Raw genomic sequence first — 18,978 nt, 5'->3', positions numbered from 1 at the left:
TCTTTTCATTACGTTTATTATTGACTAGGAAATATCCCATGGCATAGACTGCAACACAAATACATATGTTACCTTGTGGGAATACGGTGCTCGCTTAGTGCTAATTTACTCAGCACTGTTTTTTGGGAACGAATTATGCTGGAGCATTAAACAGGAGTTGCCCGTAATTATTTTTATTATAAAAAGAAGCAGTAACCATTAAAGTAAAATATAAAATGTAATTAAAACAGCCACACCTGTCCTCGTTTCTGCTTTATAGTGTTATATTCCTTGAGTGGCAAAACAGACACATTTCCACTTTCAGATATATAGGTGATAAAGTAAGCTTTGCTGCTTGGATCTGTTAATTTTTTATAGCTCTCTTGGAGAAGCAGAATCTAAATAATAATTTAAAAATGAATAAATTAATATTGAATTTACAAATGAATAACAATTCAAGGGTCTTAAATTGCTAACACTAGAATATAACATTGTACTTCTTCATAAGACATTAATCAAGATGTATACATCTTTCCATTAATCAAGATGTATACATCTTGATTAATGAAAAGATGTACTGCTGAAAGAGGATACATTATTCAAAATAATGTAAATTATAGGAATGCTTCAGACGGCAAAAGATGAGTTCTAATTTTATTAATAAGTCAATTATATTATATTTTATACAATTAAAATATTAATTAATACACACCAAGTGTCTAATTTATTAGGTGCATTCCTCATTCAAGGATTCAAATATCCCATCACAGATACCATCATATGTGAACCACTTTATTAGCATTATTAGTAGCATATGTTGCAAGAAAGCAAGCCAAAAAAATCAGCCAAAAAAAAAAAAAAAAAAAAAACCTCCCAATTTTAACTATCTATTTCACTCCAAAAGTTTGTCCAGTTTTTCCTTGAAACTCCCATGACAGATGTCGAAGTTGAGGTTTGTTCTAGCAATCAACCACTCGCTGCCTAACAGCATATCCATTCTGCAAGTGTCTTTCCTCAAATTGAATTTATTTCACCTCAATCTCAGCGAGAGGAAGAATCCTATCAGCATTGAGCTTGCTCAAACCATTCTAAACCTTATACACCTCAATCAGATCACCTTGCAGGTGCCTGGCCACCAGACACTGCAATTTGCAGAACTTTCTTGGTGAGAGTGTCCCCTTGTTCCCCTAACCAATCTCATTGCCCTTCTCTGTACTTATTCCAGCAGCTCTACATCCTTCCTAAAATAAAACCTCCAAACCTGTATGCAGTACTCAAGGTGTGGTCTGACCACTGCCATATACAAGAACATAATCACCACCTTATCCCAGCATATCATTGACAAGACCCCACGAGCTGCTCTGACAGCCTGTCTGCACTGATCAGAAAACTTCATATCTCACTGTACAATTACCCCCATTTTTCATTTTCTTTTTTATTTTCCATTACCCTGAGTGTAGTACCACATACTCTGGGGTTGCTGCTACCCATATGCAGTACTTTGCATTTGTCAATGCCAAACTTAATTTGATGCCACTTCTCAGCCCATCTGCACAATTTTCTAGATCCTGTTGCAGTAGTGAACTGTCATTACTGTCGAATATAAAAAACAACAATGGGCACAACACTGAACCCTGGGGAATTTCACTAATAACATTAGTCCACGAAGAGCAGTGTCTATTGATTACTATTCTCTCTTTTCTCCCACCCAACTATCTCTTTATCCATAGCAGCAACTTGCCCTTAATGCCATACTACTCCAATTTGAACAGCAGTTTTTTACGTGCCACAGTATCAAAAGCTTTCCTGAAATTCAAGTATATGACAAAATTATTTTTTTCATCCAGTTCCTTTGTGACCACATTGTAATATCCAATTAAATTAGTCAGACAAGATTTTCCCTTAACAAACCCTTGCTGTGTATGAACTATAACTGTAGTCTTGTCTAGATGATCCTCCACTGCTTCCTTAACCAGTGGCTCCATTATTTTCCCCCAGAACAGAAATGAAACTAACAAGTAAGTAATTACTTGTGTCACCCTTTGATCTCCCTTTACAAATTCCGGATACATTTGTGAACATCTCCAATCCATGTGGACCTCCAATAAGTCCAAGGATGCTCTTAATTATGGCTAAGGGTTTGCTTACTTCCTTTGCTGTCCCCTTTAATATAATTGAATAGATCCCATCCACCTCAGGTGCCTTTCTTATGTTTAACTTCAACAATGTCTCTTTCACTTTGCTCCCAGTTATTACAAAATCACTTAGCTCCTGTTAGAGTTTGATAAGCTTCTGGCTTCCACTTTCCTACAGAATTCCTCATGTATGGATGCAGATGCAAAATACTCATTCAGTTTGTCAGCTACCTGAGCATGATCATCAACAGTTGAACCATCAATATGAAGTGGACCAATCTGATTCATCCCCTTCCTTCTACAATTTAGATAAGTAAAGAAGCCTTTGCTGTTTTTCTTCGCATCCTTTTCTAGAGATTTCTCATAATCAGCCTTCGCTTGCCTAACCTCCTTTGTGACTTGGTTACAGACTAGCTTGTATCTACCGTAGGCTTCTGTGTCACCTGATAATTTATATGCATCCTATGCATTTTTCTTCTCTGCCACGAGTCTCATTAGTTCATCTAACATCCATGAAAAGTTGATTTCTTAGTTGGTATGAAAAGCCTAATAGCTTCCAAGATTAATTGCTTGAGTGCTTACCATTTAGAATTTGCTGGCGGTAACATCATCAGTTGGTCACACTGTATAAAATTTAAAAACTGTCTGAGACCACTGTAGTCAGCTTTATGAAAACAAAAATCTTTCCCTTGATGGTAGTTACATCTTTAAATAAATCCTACATCAGTATACTGATCACTGCCACCTAATGGTTCCTTTTTCTGCAGATTCTTGATGCATGATCACATTCACAAATATAATATATAGTAGTTATACAATTCATCTCTGGATTGTATAACAGCCTAAAACCTTCTACCCATACTTTCTGCAAGCTTCTGATAGGTATTAGCTAAAATTCTCTCCCATTCTTTCTGCAAAGCAGCTGTCAGAGACAGTTTGGAAGAAGGCTGTTTCAACTCCAGCATAATCCATCATTCCAATTCATCCCACAGGTGCTCAATGGGGTTGAAGTCCAAGCTCTGAGCTGGCTAGTCCACCATTCGATGTAATTGTCTACAAACAAGGGTGATAAAAAAAATCCATGGTCCATGTTGTGTATGATATGAAGCATGGTCATGCTGATACCAGTACCAGTTTCATCTGGTATTGAAGATGTTCTTCAGTCATGTTGGTTTTCATTATGGATTTTGCAAGAAATTATACGCTGGATATCTTTGTGGATTTTGCTGCTGCTCTGATACCATAAACTGGAACAGTGTGTTGAGGATGTTCCTTCTATCAAAAGGTTCATCTGCAGTTTTCAGTGTTGTCAAGGGTTACTTCAGGAATAGGTTTCCTGAAGTAAACAATCATCTGCTGGCAGTCTTGTGTGTGAGGTAGTAAAGGGATGAGGGGGGCTTGTATTTGAAAGATTGGTTCCAAAAGGACTTTTGAGATGTAAACACAGTTGCCTATGCTGATAACCTTGTATTGCTAGTCAATAGCAAGTCCAGATCCCAGACTGAGGTCAGATCAAGGAATCTAATGCAAAAACTAACATACTAATAGTTAGTTCTTGCATTAGGTTCCTTGATATCACAAATTTAAATAAATACACCAACCATTTTAATTAAAATAGTTTAATACTGTAAAAATATAAAATATAAATATAATAAAATGTACCAAGCGATACAGTGGATACTGTAAAATAATATTTACAAAACTGATTTACTATAAAATAAAATAAAATTTATTACGAAAATGTTAAAATACAATAAAATACAAAAATTAAAAGTGATAAAACAATGATTGTAGCTTTCGGGGGCATCTACTTCCTTTCTCAACAACAATGCTACTTGTTTGTTATTTTGTTTTTAGGAGCATTAGCAACTAAGGCCATATTGCTCTGGGATATGCGGTGGTCATTCCCTGACCTTTCCACATCCTCCGTATTTGGTGGTGATGGGCTCAAACCCTGGTCTAATCAAGAAGCCTGTGCTACGCACTGGTGCTCCTTCCCACCTGGCTACGGAGGCGCCTACAATGCTACTTGGGCAACACTGTAGCCTGATACTAAAGGATGTGTTGCCCAAGAACATGAAAGAGAGCAATATACAGTAAAAAATCTGGTCTCTCATGGGAATTTCTAAAGGAAATGAATAAGAACTGAAAGCTGAAATCACTGCTATTGTGAAGAGTATTACCGAAGAAACATGTGCTGTGGTTACAAAATACTTTTGTATGAACAAATACCAGAAACAATGCTGCAAGTTATTCAATAAATATAAGCAATTCAAAGTAAATTTTTTTTTGATATTCTCATAGTATTATACATTAACATAATATATTTTTATGAAAACATGGAGATGATATACCTGATTTTCATTAAGGTAATCACTGAGAGGCTTTGGTTTTTCTTCCAAGTAGCTGGTTTCTGGGAAGCAGAGAGCAGGAAATGCAAACCAGTAGTAATAATTATACTTTTTCAGATCCTAAAAGAATGGAATGAAAAAAAAAAAAAAAAAAGGGAAAAAAAGTTAATAATCTTTCCAATTTGCATAGACTGTCTACAAAGTTGTCACCACAGTATAATACTAAGGGATTTTTGTGACAGGTTTGAAGCACATCACTGCATCGCTCAAATCTGTCAGATTCTGGTTTCTACATTAAATTACCTTCTGCAATCCAATATCATTTGAAGTGATTTTTTTTAAATTTTATTTCAGACTAACTGAAAATGTGATACCAGTAAAAAAAATGCAACACAATCAAAGGTGCATGAGCAACTCATAATATCAGTTCAACAATGGCATTTGTGTAGGATTAACAAAATGGTACAGCTGTGCAGATTTTTAAAGATGAATTATTCTTTTCAGTTAGGAAAAGAAACCATTTATGACAAGATTGTCATAAATGATAAACAAAGAACTAGCATATCATCACCAAGAGAACAACAACAGTATGAGTTAGTTCTGTTTTAGCCAAACATATCAACCCATAAACAATTATAAGAATGTGGGATACCATGTTCTATGCACAAGCTCAAGAACAACACTGATTTAGTTTGGAGATGGAAACTATGTAACTAAGATACACTGGCATTATATATTAGTAGCTATTTGATGTAATACCAAATACAGAAATCATCGGTTTTGATGAATATGCTATGTGCTGGTGGTCAGGTCCTGGTCATTGATCCTCATTACAATAAAATCCATATTTTGCAGCAGTATTAAATACAGCCATTCTTATGCAATAAAGGACAGCATGAACAGCAGTCAATTCTTCAAACTCGATTTTATCGATTTTGTAAACCAACACAATTACATGCAAATGGTAGAAAACTAGTTTGTGCTAAACCAATTAATCTCAGTATTTAGATGTCTGGTTAAAAGGATAAATTCATGACTCAGTATGTCATTAAAGTAAGGAAATATATGAATAATGTCTTCTCAAATTAGTGAACATGCAGTTGAGTTCAAGTACATTCCACTGACATAGCCTTGAAGAAATTTTGACCATTCAACATCTAACCTTCTTCATGGGATCCATTATCTCAGCATTCCTATTGGGGATAAGAAAATGTGTTGGCTGCAATTTTTTTTGCTATGAAAGCCACAAGCATGAAAAGTATTAGAACCTATATATAGTAGTAATACTGAGAATGGGTTGAAGGCAAGAAGACAGAAGATACTGATATTAGACTTGAATTTCTGCAGATTGCAGTTTTCTGGAAATACATGTGAAGGTTGTTCCAAAAAAACAGAAGGGATAAATGAGGAAAAGTTAGTTCTGTGACTTCATAAAGGTGAACAGTGAATGGTTGTTGACTACTTGCATCATGTGTTCAAAATGGTTTGGAGGAGAGTGGGAGAATTACTGAAACAAATTCAGAAGTTTAGTTTCTGCTGCATTTCTTTTCTGTATATTTCCATGGGCACTGTTTTTCTGCTGCATGTCTATGAGACAGAGGATGGAGACTTTGTAAGTGAAGGATTATTAATTAATCTAACTGCTCTCCTCTAAATGGAGTCTAGAAGCTTGAGAGAGGTTTTGGAGGGGACCCCACTTCAGATGTAGGAACAATATTCTGTGTTAGGACAAAATTGAGGCTTGTACAGACAGTGAGTAGCTGTTTAGAAGAAAAGTTAGGCTGAGAGCAAGAAAAGCCAGCCAGTTTTGTTGATGAGAGAGAGAGAGAGAGAGAGAGATTAAAAGTGAAATGTTGGAATAAGTTGCCTTCCAACATGGAGGCAGTGAGTCTAGCTAAGTTTAAAGCAAAATGGATGATAACTTTGTTAAGAATGTGAATGGTATAAGATTCTGTTTTTTTTTTTTTTTTTTATTATTAAACTATTATTTTTTTTTATGGGATTTTTTCCTGCCCTGTGACAGGCACTGGTACCAATGCATGGGGTTATTGGTTGCTTGGTCACTATGATTATTGTTGGTCAAGGAACTCTCTTACTATCCTACAGGTGTTCAGGATCACAGCTATCTGGAGTTCCACTTCATAGAATGGCTCCAGCAGACCACCCATACAATATGGAAACATGCTGATGAACTTTGGCATTGAGTCAGTGCTCCCTCATTATCTCCTAGCACCAAAAACCAGATTGTAAAATATCTCCGCCGAGCAATATTGATAAATTACGCTGTGCTGCTGTCATTGACTATTTATTGACATCACATTAATCTCCCTTCGTAGATATATTCATGATGGATTTTGAATTTGCCATCCTCTCAAACTATATTGATATGTCTAGCATTAGCATTAGTAGAGGCATTTGATGCAAGAAAGCAAGCTTATGCAGCATCAGCCAAAAAAAAAAAAAATAATAAATAAATAAATAAAAAATAACCACTTCCACTTCACCCCTCTGTTCGTTCGAAATACCTGTTCAGCTGAGCCTTAAACTTATTAAGGCTATCAACTTCCACAACAAGGGATGGAAGTCTGTTCCACCAACCAACCAATCACCCGCTGGCTAAAGGCAAATTTCCGCACGTCTATCCTACATCTGTCTTTCCTCAATTTGAATTTATGCCCTCTCAGGTGATTATTCTGAGCTAGAGGAAGAATCCCATCAGCATTGAGCATGCTCAAACCATTCAAGCCTTTATACACCTCTATCAGATCATCTTGCTGGTGCCTAGTCCTCAGACACCGTAATTTGCAAAACTTAAGCCTTTCTTCGTAAGAGCACCCCTTTATTCCATTCACTAATCTTGTTGCCTTTCTCTGTACTCGTTCCAGCAGCTCTATATCCTTCTTGAAATGAGGCCTCCAGGCCTGTATGCAGTACTCTAGGTGTGGCCTGACCATTGCCATATATAAGGGAATAATCACCACCTTATCCCTGCTAGAAAAATTCCTATATATCATTGACAATACACCATGAGCTACTCTTGCAGCCCGTCTGCACTGCTCAGAGAACTTCATATCTGCCTGCACAACCACCCCCAGGTCCCTTTCATTCTCTACCACTGTCAGTGTAGTACCACAGAGTTGATACGTTGCTCTGGGGTTGCTGTTTCCCATATGTAGTACTTTACATTTGTCAATGTTAAACTTCATTTGCCACCTCTCAGCCCATCTGCTCAACCTTTCCAGATCCTGTTGCAGCAGCAGCATAGTGTCAGTAGTGTCCTTGACAACCCTGCCAACCTTCATATCATCTGCAAACTTGGACATTAAGCTTGATATACCATCATCAATATCATTTATAAATACAGAAAACAATAATGGACCCAATACTGAACCCTGAGGGACTCCACTAATAACATTAGTCCACGATGAGCAGTGTCCATTGATTACCACTCTCTGTCTTCTCCCCCTCAACCACCCCTTTATCCATAACAGCAATTTGCCTCCAATGCCACACTGCTCCAATTTGTGCAGCAGTCTTCCATGTGCAACAGTATCAAAAGCCTTTCTAAGATCCAAGTATATAATATCAAAGTTATTCCCTGCATCCAGTTCTTTTGTGACTGCATCATAGTATCCAATCAAATTGGTCAGGCAAGACTTCCCCTTAACAAAACCATGCTGTGTCCGAGCTATAACTGAAGTCTTCTCTAGGTGATCCTGCGGTGCTTCTTTAACCAGTGCCTCCATTAATTTTTCGGAAACAGAAATTAAACTCACAGGTCTATAATTACTTGTGTCAGCCTTTGATCCTCCTTTGTGAATTGGGGTCACATTTGCACATCTCCAGTCCATGGGTACCTCCCCTGAGTCCAAGGAAGCTCTCATAATTATGGCTAAGGGTTTGCTTACTTCCTTTGCTGCCTCCATTAATATAACAGGATAGATTCCATCCACCCCAGGTGCCTTTCTTGTGTTTATCTTCAACAATTTCTCCTCCACTTTACTCTCAGTTATTACAAGATTATCTAGCTTACTGCCAGAGTTTAATACTTCTCTGACATTCCCCTCACTGAATAACTCCTCGTGTGAATGTCAATGCAAAATATTCATTTAGTTTGTTAGCTACCTGAGCAGGATCATCAACAGTTGAACAATCGATATCAAGTGGACCAATCTGATTCATCCCCTTCCTTCTAGAGTTTACATAAGTAAAGAACTCTTTGCTGAAGGCAAACTTCTGCACATCCATTCTGCAACCATCCATCCTCAATCTGAATTTATATCTCCTCATGTGCATAGTCTGAGCAAGAAAAAGAATTCCATCAGAACTGTGCTTGCTCAAGCCATCCATCAGCAACTTCCATCAATGCAGATGGAAGTTGCTGCAATTTGCAGAACTAAAGCTTTTCTTGGCAAAAGCACCCCTTTGTTCCCCTCACCAGTTTCACTGCCCTTCTCTGTACCTATTTCAGTAGCTCTACATCCTTCCTAAAATGAGGCCTCCAGACGTGTATGCAGTACTCAAGATGTGGCCAAACCATTGCCTTATACAATGGGATAATCATCTCCTGATCCCTGGAAGAAAAATATCTGTATATCATTGACAAAACTCCTCGAACTGTTCAAGCAACCTGTTTGCACTGCTCAGCGAACTTCATATCTGACTGCACAATTGCCCCCAGGTCTTTTTCATTTTCCACTACCTTGAGTGTGGTACTACACAGTTGGTACATTACTCTAGGATTACTGCTACCCATACAGTAGCTTGCATTTATCAATGTTAAACTTAAATTGCCATTTCTCAGCCCATCTGCCTAAATTTTATAGTTCTTGTTGCAGCAGCATACCTTCTTTACTGTCAAACCACCCAACCGTTGTGTCATTTGCAACCTTAGACATTAGCCTAATATACCTTCATCAATATCATTAATAAATACAGAAAACAAATATGGGCCCAGCATCGAACTCTACTAATAAGACATTAGTCCACAAAGAGCAGTGTCCATTGATAACCACTCTCTGTCTTCTCTCACTGAACCATCCCTTTATATCCATAACAGTTACTTGCTCTTAATGCCACACTGCTCCAATCTGTACAGCAGTCTTTTATGTGAAACAGTATCAAAAGCTTTCCTGAAAGCCTACTTGGCTTTCAGGAAACATAAAAATTATTTTTTGCATCCAGTTCCTTTGTCACTGCATCATAGTAACCAATCAAATTGGTCAGATTTCCACTTAACAAATCCATAAATGAGGAAACTGATACAGTATTGTAATGATTTGCACAATCACCACAAAATCAGTAAGGCAAGCTCCTTGTGAGACCTGGAATTAGCAGAGCAATGCTACACTGAGAAATACTGGGTTATAAATGGTTTTGTGTGCACCAATTATTGATTGTATTGAGGGTACTTTTTAAGAGCTAACAGGCATCAGAAGCAGGGATAAATCTGAGTAGTTTTGTATCATTGGAAAATAGCATTAGTGTTGGAATTAGTATTACAATGACCAAAGGATGCATGGAAGTAAACTTATTCTGGAAAAATAATAAAATAAAAAATTAATTTCTCAATGCCAGAAAGTATTCATCAAATTCTGCCTACAGTGGAGCTTGGATAATTCAAAATATTGGTTATTGAATTTATTTTTCTGCCCTTTGAACCTCATATTCCATATAATGTAAGAAATTTATTTTTAATTCAAAGTTTGGTGCTTATTTTGTTGAGTGATTCTAAGTTGGTCATGCAGTTTTTATGAGGAATTTGCTTTGCTGTACATGTGACCCCCGTTTAACGCTGATAATTCGTTCCTGAAAAACAGAGCGCTAAGTGAATCAGCACTAAGCAAGCGCCATATTCCCATAAGGTAATATATGTATTTGTGAGTTGCAGTCTATTCCATAGAATATTTCCTAATCAATAATAAATGGTAGTGAAAATGCGCACAAATGTCAGTTAAAAATATTTAATATTCAAATTTTTGTACATATAAAATATTCTACATTACATATGTATATAATTATGTGGTAATTAACTAACTAAATGAATTTATTAATCTGATGGCCCTGTGCTCTCGAGTTTTCAGACTGAAAAATGTGTTGATTTTGGGTTGTGCTTTGGCTTTTTTTTCCCTCTCGTACAACATCATGTAGGGATTCATTTCTTTCTTGAAATTTCTTATTAACTTGGCACTTCATTCCATGTCAGGGTCATTCTCCCGGAAATCACACGTTTTTGCAAAGTATTCAAAAGCTTCACTAAGTCCTTTTGCAGTCAGCAACTTCATCGGTTCTTCATCTGTAGTATTCTTGATCATCTTCTCCCTCAAAGCAAGCTCTTATTCTTTTATCATTTCCATTAGTTCTTCATTAGAGAGGCTGTTGTTGTCGATCATCTCTTGTACGTCATCATTGTCAATTTCATCTAATCCTGCTTCTTTACCTAGCTCAACAATCTGCATTTTAACATTTTCTCCGGAATCATCAGGTTCCTGGGAATGCTTTATGCAATTATTCCAAACTTTCCTCCACACTCCATTCATGGTTTTCTGAGTCACTTCATCCCAGTCACTTGAAATGTTGTAGATGGTGGTTTTAATGTTATAGGATTTCCAAAACTCCTTTAGGCTTGGTACATTTTCAGTGTTGATGGCTTTAGTAGATTGGGAAAAGGTGTTTCTTATGCAGTACGCTTTAAATGTGGCAATTACACCTTGGTCCATTGGCTAGATCAGCGATGTAGTGTTTGGAGGCACGTAAAAAGCTTTTATGTGAAACTCTCTTTGCTTGGGTGTCCTGGCGCATTGTCCATGATCAGAATTGCTTTGTAATCAAGGTTAATTTTTGCACAATATCTTTCCACTGCGGGACAGGAGAACTCAGCGGCCTGGTTACCTAAGCTTTTTTATTAGCCTTCCAGATTACAAGTAGGTTGGTTTTAGCTAAACCTTTAAGAGCTCTTGGATTTTCCGAATGGCAAGCTAAAAGGAGTTTTAATTTAAAATCCCCTGCAGCATTACCACCCAACAACAAAGTAAACTGATCCTTCACTGCTTTGAAGCCTGGCATGTTTTTTTCTTCTTCCAATACAAAACTTCCTTTAGGCATTCGTTTCCAAAAAAGACCTGTTTCGTCTATGTTAAAAACTTGTTGAGCAGTATAACATCCCTCTTCAATAATTTTAACAAGTTGTTTTTTGAAAGTTTCAGCTCCTTGATCTGCACTTGCGGCTTCTCCCTGTATTGCTATGTTGGGTAGGTTATAGTGCTTTTTAAATCTATCAAACCAGCCTTTACCAGCGTTAAATGGTTCCACATTTTTTTCGGGGTGAGCTTTCTTCACATCTTCATATAGGCTCTTCGCTTTTTCTTTAATAATATTGAACTTAACGGAATTCTACGTTGAATATTATCTTCAATAAAATTATTTAGAAGTTTCTCCATTTAAATCATAATAGCCGGCCTAGCCCTAGTCAATTTAGTTGCCTGTAGGGGAACAGTTGTTTTTCTGGCTACTAAAATTGATTCTTTATTTTTTATAATTGTTCTTATAGTTGAACAAGCCAGTCCTTAATTATTGCACACATCCACATGTCGCTGACCAGAATCGATTCTCTTCAAAACGTTTAATTTAATTTTCAAAACTCAATGTTTTTCTTACCTTTCTAGTCTTTGTACTGCATTCAGACATTATTGCTCTTTCATTCTTATCCGCCAAAACTCTCTGAAAATAACTGCATTGCACTGATTGTGATACGATGTTCAAGTACAGTAAACTGTCCGTATGTCTAACACTGTATGTACTGAATGATGACTAGAATGACTCTGACAAGTGAGCTGAAGACAGTGACAACAAGGTTTTATTTATCTGAAAAGTTTGAATTTACCTTGCAGTAAAATCAAACGGTTGTACTGTAATCCTTTATTGCACGAAAAGTACTGTAATCAATTGCGGTGTGAGTCATAGAGAATGTTTTCTGCTTCAAATGGATGGAAAGTACTTGTCAATATTCCATCTGGAAACAATGTCAAGTGGTGTGAAGACAGTAACAATAGGCGTTTTATTCTGAGAAGTCCCATACAGTAAAATCAAACAGGGAAGTTACCCTTTATATTACCGAAAGTAATTCGTTATGGTGGGGGAATGTAAAGAACGTAAACTGCTTCTAACAGATGTATTTGCCAATATTCCCAAAGGAGATAATCTCAAGGCAATGCAGCTTAGAAGACAGAATGGAGTACATTTGGACAGTAAAACAAACAAATTTTCTATACTTTGGGATGACCATACAGTCAGAAGAGTTCAGAAGGTAAGAGGATACAAGAAACAGCACCGCATTTAGCACTCATGGGGTTGATTGTGTGAAATAACCTTTTTGCAAGTTATAGTTCCCACAGTAAAACAAAAGAAGAGGTAGGGAGTAAATCTATTTTTCAATAGGGTATATCTTTCTATTACAGGCCAGAACAGGAAATGCAGACTTCGTAACAGTATGACACTGGATGACGAATTTTTTCAGCTTGTGTACTAAAAAAGAATTTCTCCCTTGAAAATTTGTGATAACATCAAATCCACACCAAGTAAATAGAGCATATTGAAAGTTTCAATTTTGTACCTAGAGTAGAAATTATAAAAATAATCAGTAAATTTCACGATAGCAATTTTCTCCTTTTGCAAAAAAAAAAAGGCCTTAAAAACGGATCGGACTGAAGCAGGGTTTGCCAAAAATTCAATCTGTATGCTAGTAAAATAGCGTTATAGTGAGATAAGAGCGAGAACTTGTCGTTGACCGGAATCGATTTTCTTCAAAACGTTTAATTCAATTTTCAAATTCAATGTTTTTCTTACCTTTCCAGCCTGTGTACCACATCCAGACATTGTTAATATAAGAAGAGCGTTATAGCGAATTAGTGTAAAGCAAAGCGCGTTATAACGAGGGCCTGTTGTACTTCTTATTTGCCTAATTATGAATTTCTCTTTAGAATAAACATGAATGAGCAATTGAATTAGTGTTTATTCATTAGAATAAACATGAGTCAGCTTGGGAGAATATTGTTATGATGACTGCTAATGCCCTCTATGCTTTAGTGATCGTCATAACAGTATTCTCTGGAGATGAAAGCACTACTGGTAAATATGTCTAAAAGTTATACATATACAAGCTAACACTTGCCAAAAAATGTAAGTGATTAACAAAGTAGAAAAAGGAATAAAGAGCAAGTCTAACATTGCTAAAGAATATGGAATTCTGCCAAACACGCTGTTGACATATCTGAAAAGCAAAGAGAAGATAGTAATGGAATCGTGGAATTCACAGGCTGGACAAAAGAAATGAGTCCAGAGGGGCCAATCTTCCTCAAGTTGATGAGTGTGTATTAAAGTGGTTTAAGCAGGTACACAACAAAAACATTCCATTGAGTGAGCCAATGATACAGGGAAAAAAAAGCAGAGGATTTTGCCAAAAAGTTAGGGTTCAGTAATTTTAAAACAAATTCGGGATGGCTGGCAAGATTTAAAGAAAGGAACAATATTACATTTAGACGAGCTTGTTGATAGTGCCTCAGTGAATGAAGCAGAAGATGATTGAATTAACAGTCTCCCGCATAAATTAATAAAGTATGAACCACAAGAGATGTTTTTAACATTGATGAAACTGGTTTATTTTTTTAAGTACATGCCAGATAAAACAATTTCTTTTAAAGATGATAATTGCAGAAATTAAAAAAAATAGTAAAGGAAGAGTGACAATTCTGGTGGACCGAATATGGAGGGCTCAGAAAAATTTCCACTATTAATAATTAGAAAATTGACAAAACTTAAGATGCCTTGAAAAAGTTAAGCCTACCAGTGCCATATGAGTTTAACAAAAAAGCCTGGATGACAAGTGAGCTCTTTAAAGGTTAGCTTGTTAAATTAGACAAAACTTTCTCTACTAAAAATAGGAAAATCCTGCTCTTTCTTGACAGAATAGCTCACAGCAGTATCCCTCATATGAAGGTGAGTGCAGTAATCTTTTTATCACCAGACATTACCTCTGTCATGCAGCTAATGGATCAGGGAACGATTCAGAATTTGAAACACAAATAACGTGGGCTGATGGTAGCAGAAATTGTAGTTAACATTTCTTCAAACTGCAGATCAAAATTAATCTCTTGGTTGCTAGTCAGATGATCACAAAAGCATAGAAACAAGTTAAGCCAGAAATCAATGCAAACTGTTTTCATAAAGCCAGGTTAAAACCATCTTTTCTAAATGAAGGCATGGTGGCTGACTTTCCCCTAGAAGATATTCTGATCCCAGAGCCTGAAGAAAGAAAAGAAGGAACTGAAAGATGGATATTCCGTATGAAACGTATGTTGATGAAGATTCATCTCGGGAACTTATGGAAGCTGAGATGTAACGAAGAAAAATCAAGATGAATCATTAGAAAAGGATGAAGAGCCTGTTTTTTTGAAAGAATCAATCCCTGCAGCTAGTGAAGCAAATAAAATGCTTGAACTGTTACACAGATTTGTAGAAGTACAGGACAATGTGAATGATGAAATTTTCAATTTCTGAATGAACTAGAAAATTTTGTATAGTATTTAAAAGGAACAAACAAACCCAGACAAAAATTACTGATTTCTTTAAGTAAATATTCATAAAGGTACGTACAGTACACTGAAAGGACAGAAATCATGGGATACATGGTTCCTGGACTATGAGATGCTGTCATCCCCTCTTGCTAGTGGAGGAACCCACTGCTTCGCAGGTACATAGGTACACTGCATTCACGTAGACAGTAATTCAATGTCAGTATGGATAAATGTCGTGAGTTAACTGACTTTGAAAGAGGGATGATAGTGGGTGCCTGACGCATGGGTCGCTCTATTGAGGATGTGGTATTGCACTATCCTCGTTTGACAGTGTCAGTGTATCGGGAATATGCCATTTCTGGAATAACATCTCATCATGGACAGCACTGTGGGTGGATAAACATGGTTGTCGACATCTGTCTCGCATTGCCAACTGGAGAGTGACAGTGGCACAAATCACTGCTGACTTCATCAAGGGAGGTGCCAGAAACGTCTCCACCAAGACCATCAGGCGATCATTAGCCACAATAGGTTATGGGAGCCGCTGACCCACCAAAGTCCCATTGCTAACAACACAGGACTCTACGCCTTATCTGGGAAAAAGAACATTGGCACTGAATGATTGGAGATGATTCACCTGGTCCGATGAGTCCTGTTTCCAGTTATTTTGAGCAGATGGGAGGGTGCGTATCTGGCAGAAACTGCATGAAGCTATGCACCAGTCATGTCAACAATGAACTGTTTGGGCAGGTGGACGGTCAGTAATTTTTTGGGGTGTTCAACTGGCACACATTGGAACCTCTGGTACATCTAGACATATCTCTGAATGATCCAGGTTATGTGTTCATCCTTGCATCCATCTGCATCCCTTGGTCATCGTGCACTCACAGGGCAATGGACTCTTACAGCAGGACAATATGCAGGACAGAGCATGGGAAGATGACTAGAACATAGTTCAAAGAGCATTCCGCAGATTTTACCACCATGGAATGGCCTCCCCGTTCACCGGACATGAACTCTGTGGAGCATCCTTGGGATGCTGTGGAAAGGTCTTTTTCAGCCCCACCCAGGAATGCAATGGAATTATGGACAGTGGTGCAGCAAGTATGGATGGAAATACCTGTGGAATGTTTTTGTGAACCAGTTGACTCAACGCCTCGTTGTGTGACTGCCCATATCCGGGCAAAAGGTGGGCCTACCCTTTACTAGGTAGGTATCTTATGATTTCTGTCCACTCAGTGTACATCAGCTTCCCAGTAATGTACTGTATAACATTTGTAGAGCTGTTATGCATTACTGATTTTTCTTCTTCTATTTTTTTTTCACTAGCTCTCAAAATAAATCTTCCTATATTTTCAATGGCAATGAAAAAAAAAAAAAAAACCTTCTACAGTATTGTTTGCAATTCAAATGCAACCAAAAGTTTGCTGTGATTTTAGGACCCCCCCCTTTTCATATTCATGAAAGAAACAAACCTCATGAACAGTTACACGGTTTCATAGAATCTGCTTAACTACAGTACATATATTTAAATATAGGACAGCGTGAATATCATACTGAGTTAGAAGGTAAATTAGTTTTTTTAAACATCAGTACCAAAAAAGTAAAGAAGTTAACTTCTCTATTCAATAGCAGCTTTCTTTCTCTGAAGAAACATCAGAAATTAGTAAATGTTTATTTCTTATCAGCACCATAAACAATAGATTTGGAAGATACTTTATGATATGAACAGTTATTTTTAGATTAATTATCGTTCTATAACTGAGGCAGTGGAGAAAATGGAAACATGTCTTTTTTTTTTTTTTTTTTTTTTTTTTTGGTAGTTGTTGGCGCATCGGCTTCTGTGGCCATATTGCACCTCCCAAGGTTTTTGCAGTACTTTGATCCAAGCCCGAGGCGGGAATCGAACCCGCGACCTTTGGGTTGCCGGGCAGGTACTTTACCCACTCGGCTAGCCCGGTCGGCATGGAAACATGTCAAATGTTCGCTTGTACAGGAGGAGGGCAACAAAATTTTATATATTTTTTGTGCTTTTCTGAAGAAAAAAAAAAAAAAAAAAAAAAAATTCTGAAAATGTAATAGATAATGGCTAACCAAACAATCTTGTCTGAAAATGTAAGCGTTATATTGCTAATTTTACATTAGCACATTTTTTTGTTATTTGGATTTTAGGAGCATTAGCAACTAAGGCCATATTGCTCCGGGGATATGCGGTGGTCATTCCCTGACCTTTCCGCATCCTCTGTGTTTGGGGGTCCCGGGTTCGAACCCGGGTCTAATCAAGAAGCGTATGCTACGCACTGCTGCTCCTGCCCACCTGGCTACAGAGGCAACTAGCACATTTGTGAAATTCCTATTGTGCAAGGTTTAGGCTAAGATAAATTGATATACAGTGGTGCCTCACAATTCGACTATAATCCGTCGCCGAATTAGAGTCGAATTGCAGGTCAATATTTTCCATATAAGTTTATGGAAAATTGATTAATTTGTTGTTGGAGAGAAATACACAGTATTATTGACTTTACTATATTCTACCATATAACAAACGAAATTACAAAATACATAATGAGTTACATTGCATTGAGCCTTAGATGTTGGAAGGATGTTTTATTTATCTTGTTCTACCCTTTCTCTTCTCCTCTTGGCTTGAATGGGGATGAGAAATTAATCAAGAGTGGACTGTCTCTCCCTCTTTTTCAAGATAGCCTTGAAGTGATGCATAGTAGTGTTGTTAAACAAGTCTGTCATTCTAGTTACAACAGCAGTGTTGGGGTGCCATTTTAAAAAAGCCGACTGCACCTTCTCCCAATGGAATAAAATTTCTTTAATGGCAGCTGTTGGCATCAGCCCTTTTTCCCTGTCTTCTTCTTCAAGTGAAATTTCCTTTTCTCTCTCTTTTACTTCCTGTTCGCTGAGTGTTTTGAGTTCTTCCACGGTTGGTTCGTCATCATGATCCTCCACAAGCTCTTCCACATCAGCCTCATCAACTTCTCCTACGTCAAGGTTCTCCGCCGTCGAAATGATTTCTTGCATGGCCACAGTTGCTTCTGATTCTTCAGCGGCTTGGACTGCACTGTTGTTATCCCGAAAAAAGGAAGGAACAAGTTTCTTCCATGATGCACGAAGGGTCCTCTGTGTCACTCCCTCCCAGGCAGTTTTAATAAAGGAAATGGCGTGAAGAATATTGAACTCAGTCTTCCAGAACTCCTTCAGTGTCTTATCAGAAGAATGAGTCATGTCAAAAAGTTGTGAAAACAAAGCCTTGGTGTAAAGTTTTTTAAAACAGGCAATTGCTTCTTGATCCATGGGTTGGATCAGTGATGTGGTGTTTGGAGGCAAAAACTGGACTTTGATGAAATCAAAGTCAATTTCAAGAATGTTTGCCAAGTCTTGGGGGTGGGCACTAGCATTGTCAAGAATCAGCAGTGCTTTCAAAGGTAAATTGTTGTCAATGAGGAATTTTTTTACACTCGGGGAAAACTCCTCAAAAATTCAATATTTGAAGACTTTCTGGTCTACCCAGGCTTTTGCATTGGATCTCCACATCACTGGCAGTTTGGACTTGATGATTTTCTTCCCAAAGCAGCGAGGATTTTTAGAGTGGTTAACGAGAAGTGGCTTTACTTTAAAGTCTCCGCTTGCATTTGCTGCCAATAACAAGGTAAGCCTATCTTTCATAGGCTTATGTCCTGGGAGCATCACTTCTTCTTGCGTGATGTATGTTCGATTGGGTAAGCGCTTCCAAAATAACCCAGTTTCATTCCGTTAAAAATTTGCTGTGGCAAGTAGCCTTCCTTCATGATTAAATCTTCAAATTTTTTCACAAGCTCTTCTGCAGCCTTTTTATCTGCACTAGCTGCTTCCCCATGTCTGAGAACACTATGGATACCTGTTCTACCTTTGAATCTGTGAAACCACCCACGACTTGCCTTGAATTCATCA

General features: G+C 37.5%; 1 protein-coding gene across 1 annotated transcript in view; it reads right to left on the bottom strand.

The window, feature by feature from the left end:
• Positions 1–18,978, bottom strand: part of Atg7 (Autophagy-related 7) — a 196,796-nt gene that overhangs the window by 138,156 nt on the left and 39,662 nt on the right. The window contains exons 6-7 of the mRNA XM_090381559.1: positions 4,469–4,585; positions 237–377 (exon numbers count right to left, since the gene is read on the bottom strand). Coding sequence (XP_090237685.1) covers positions 237–377; positions 4,469–4,585 — 258 coding nt within the window. The remainder of the gene's footprint in view (positions 1–236; positions 378–4,468; positions 4,586–18,978) is intronic.

Source organism: Mastigoproctus giganteus, chromosome 9 (genome assembly GCF_048544385.1).
Source record: "Mastigoproctus giganteus isolate SK-2022 chromosome 9, ASM4854438v1, whole genome shotgun sequence".
In the NCBI taxonomy this organism is placed as follows: domain Eukaryota; kingdom Metazoa; phylum Arthropoda; class Arachnida; order Uropygi; family Thelyphonidae; genus Mastigoproctus; species Mastigoproctus giganteus.
Note: the sequence above shows the minus strand (reverse complement) of the source record. Positions and strands in the feature narration are given on the sequence as shown.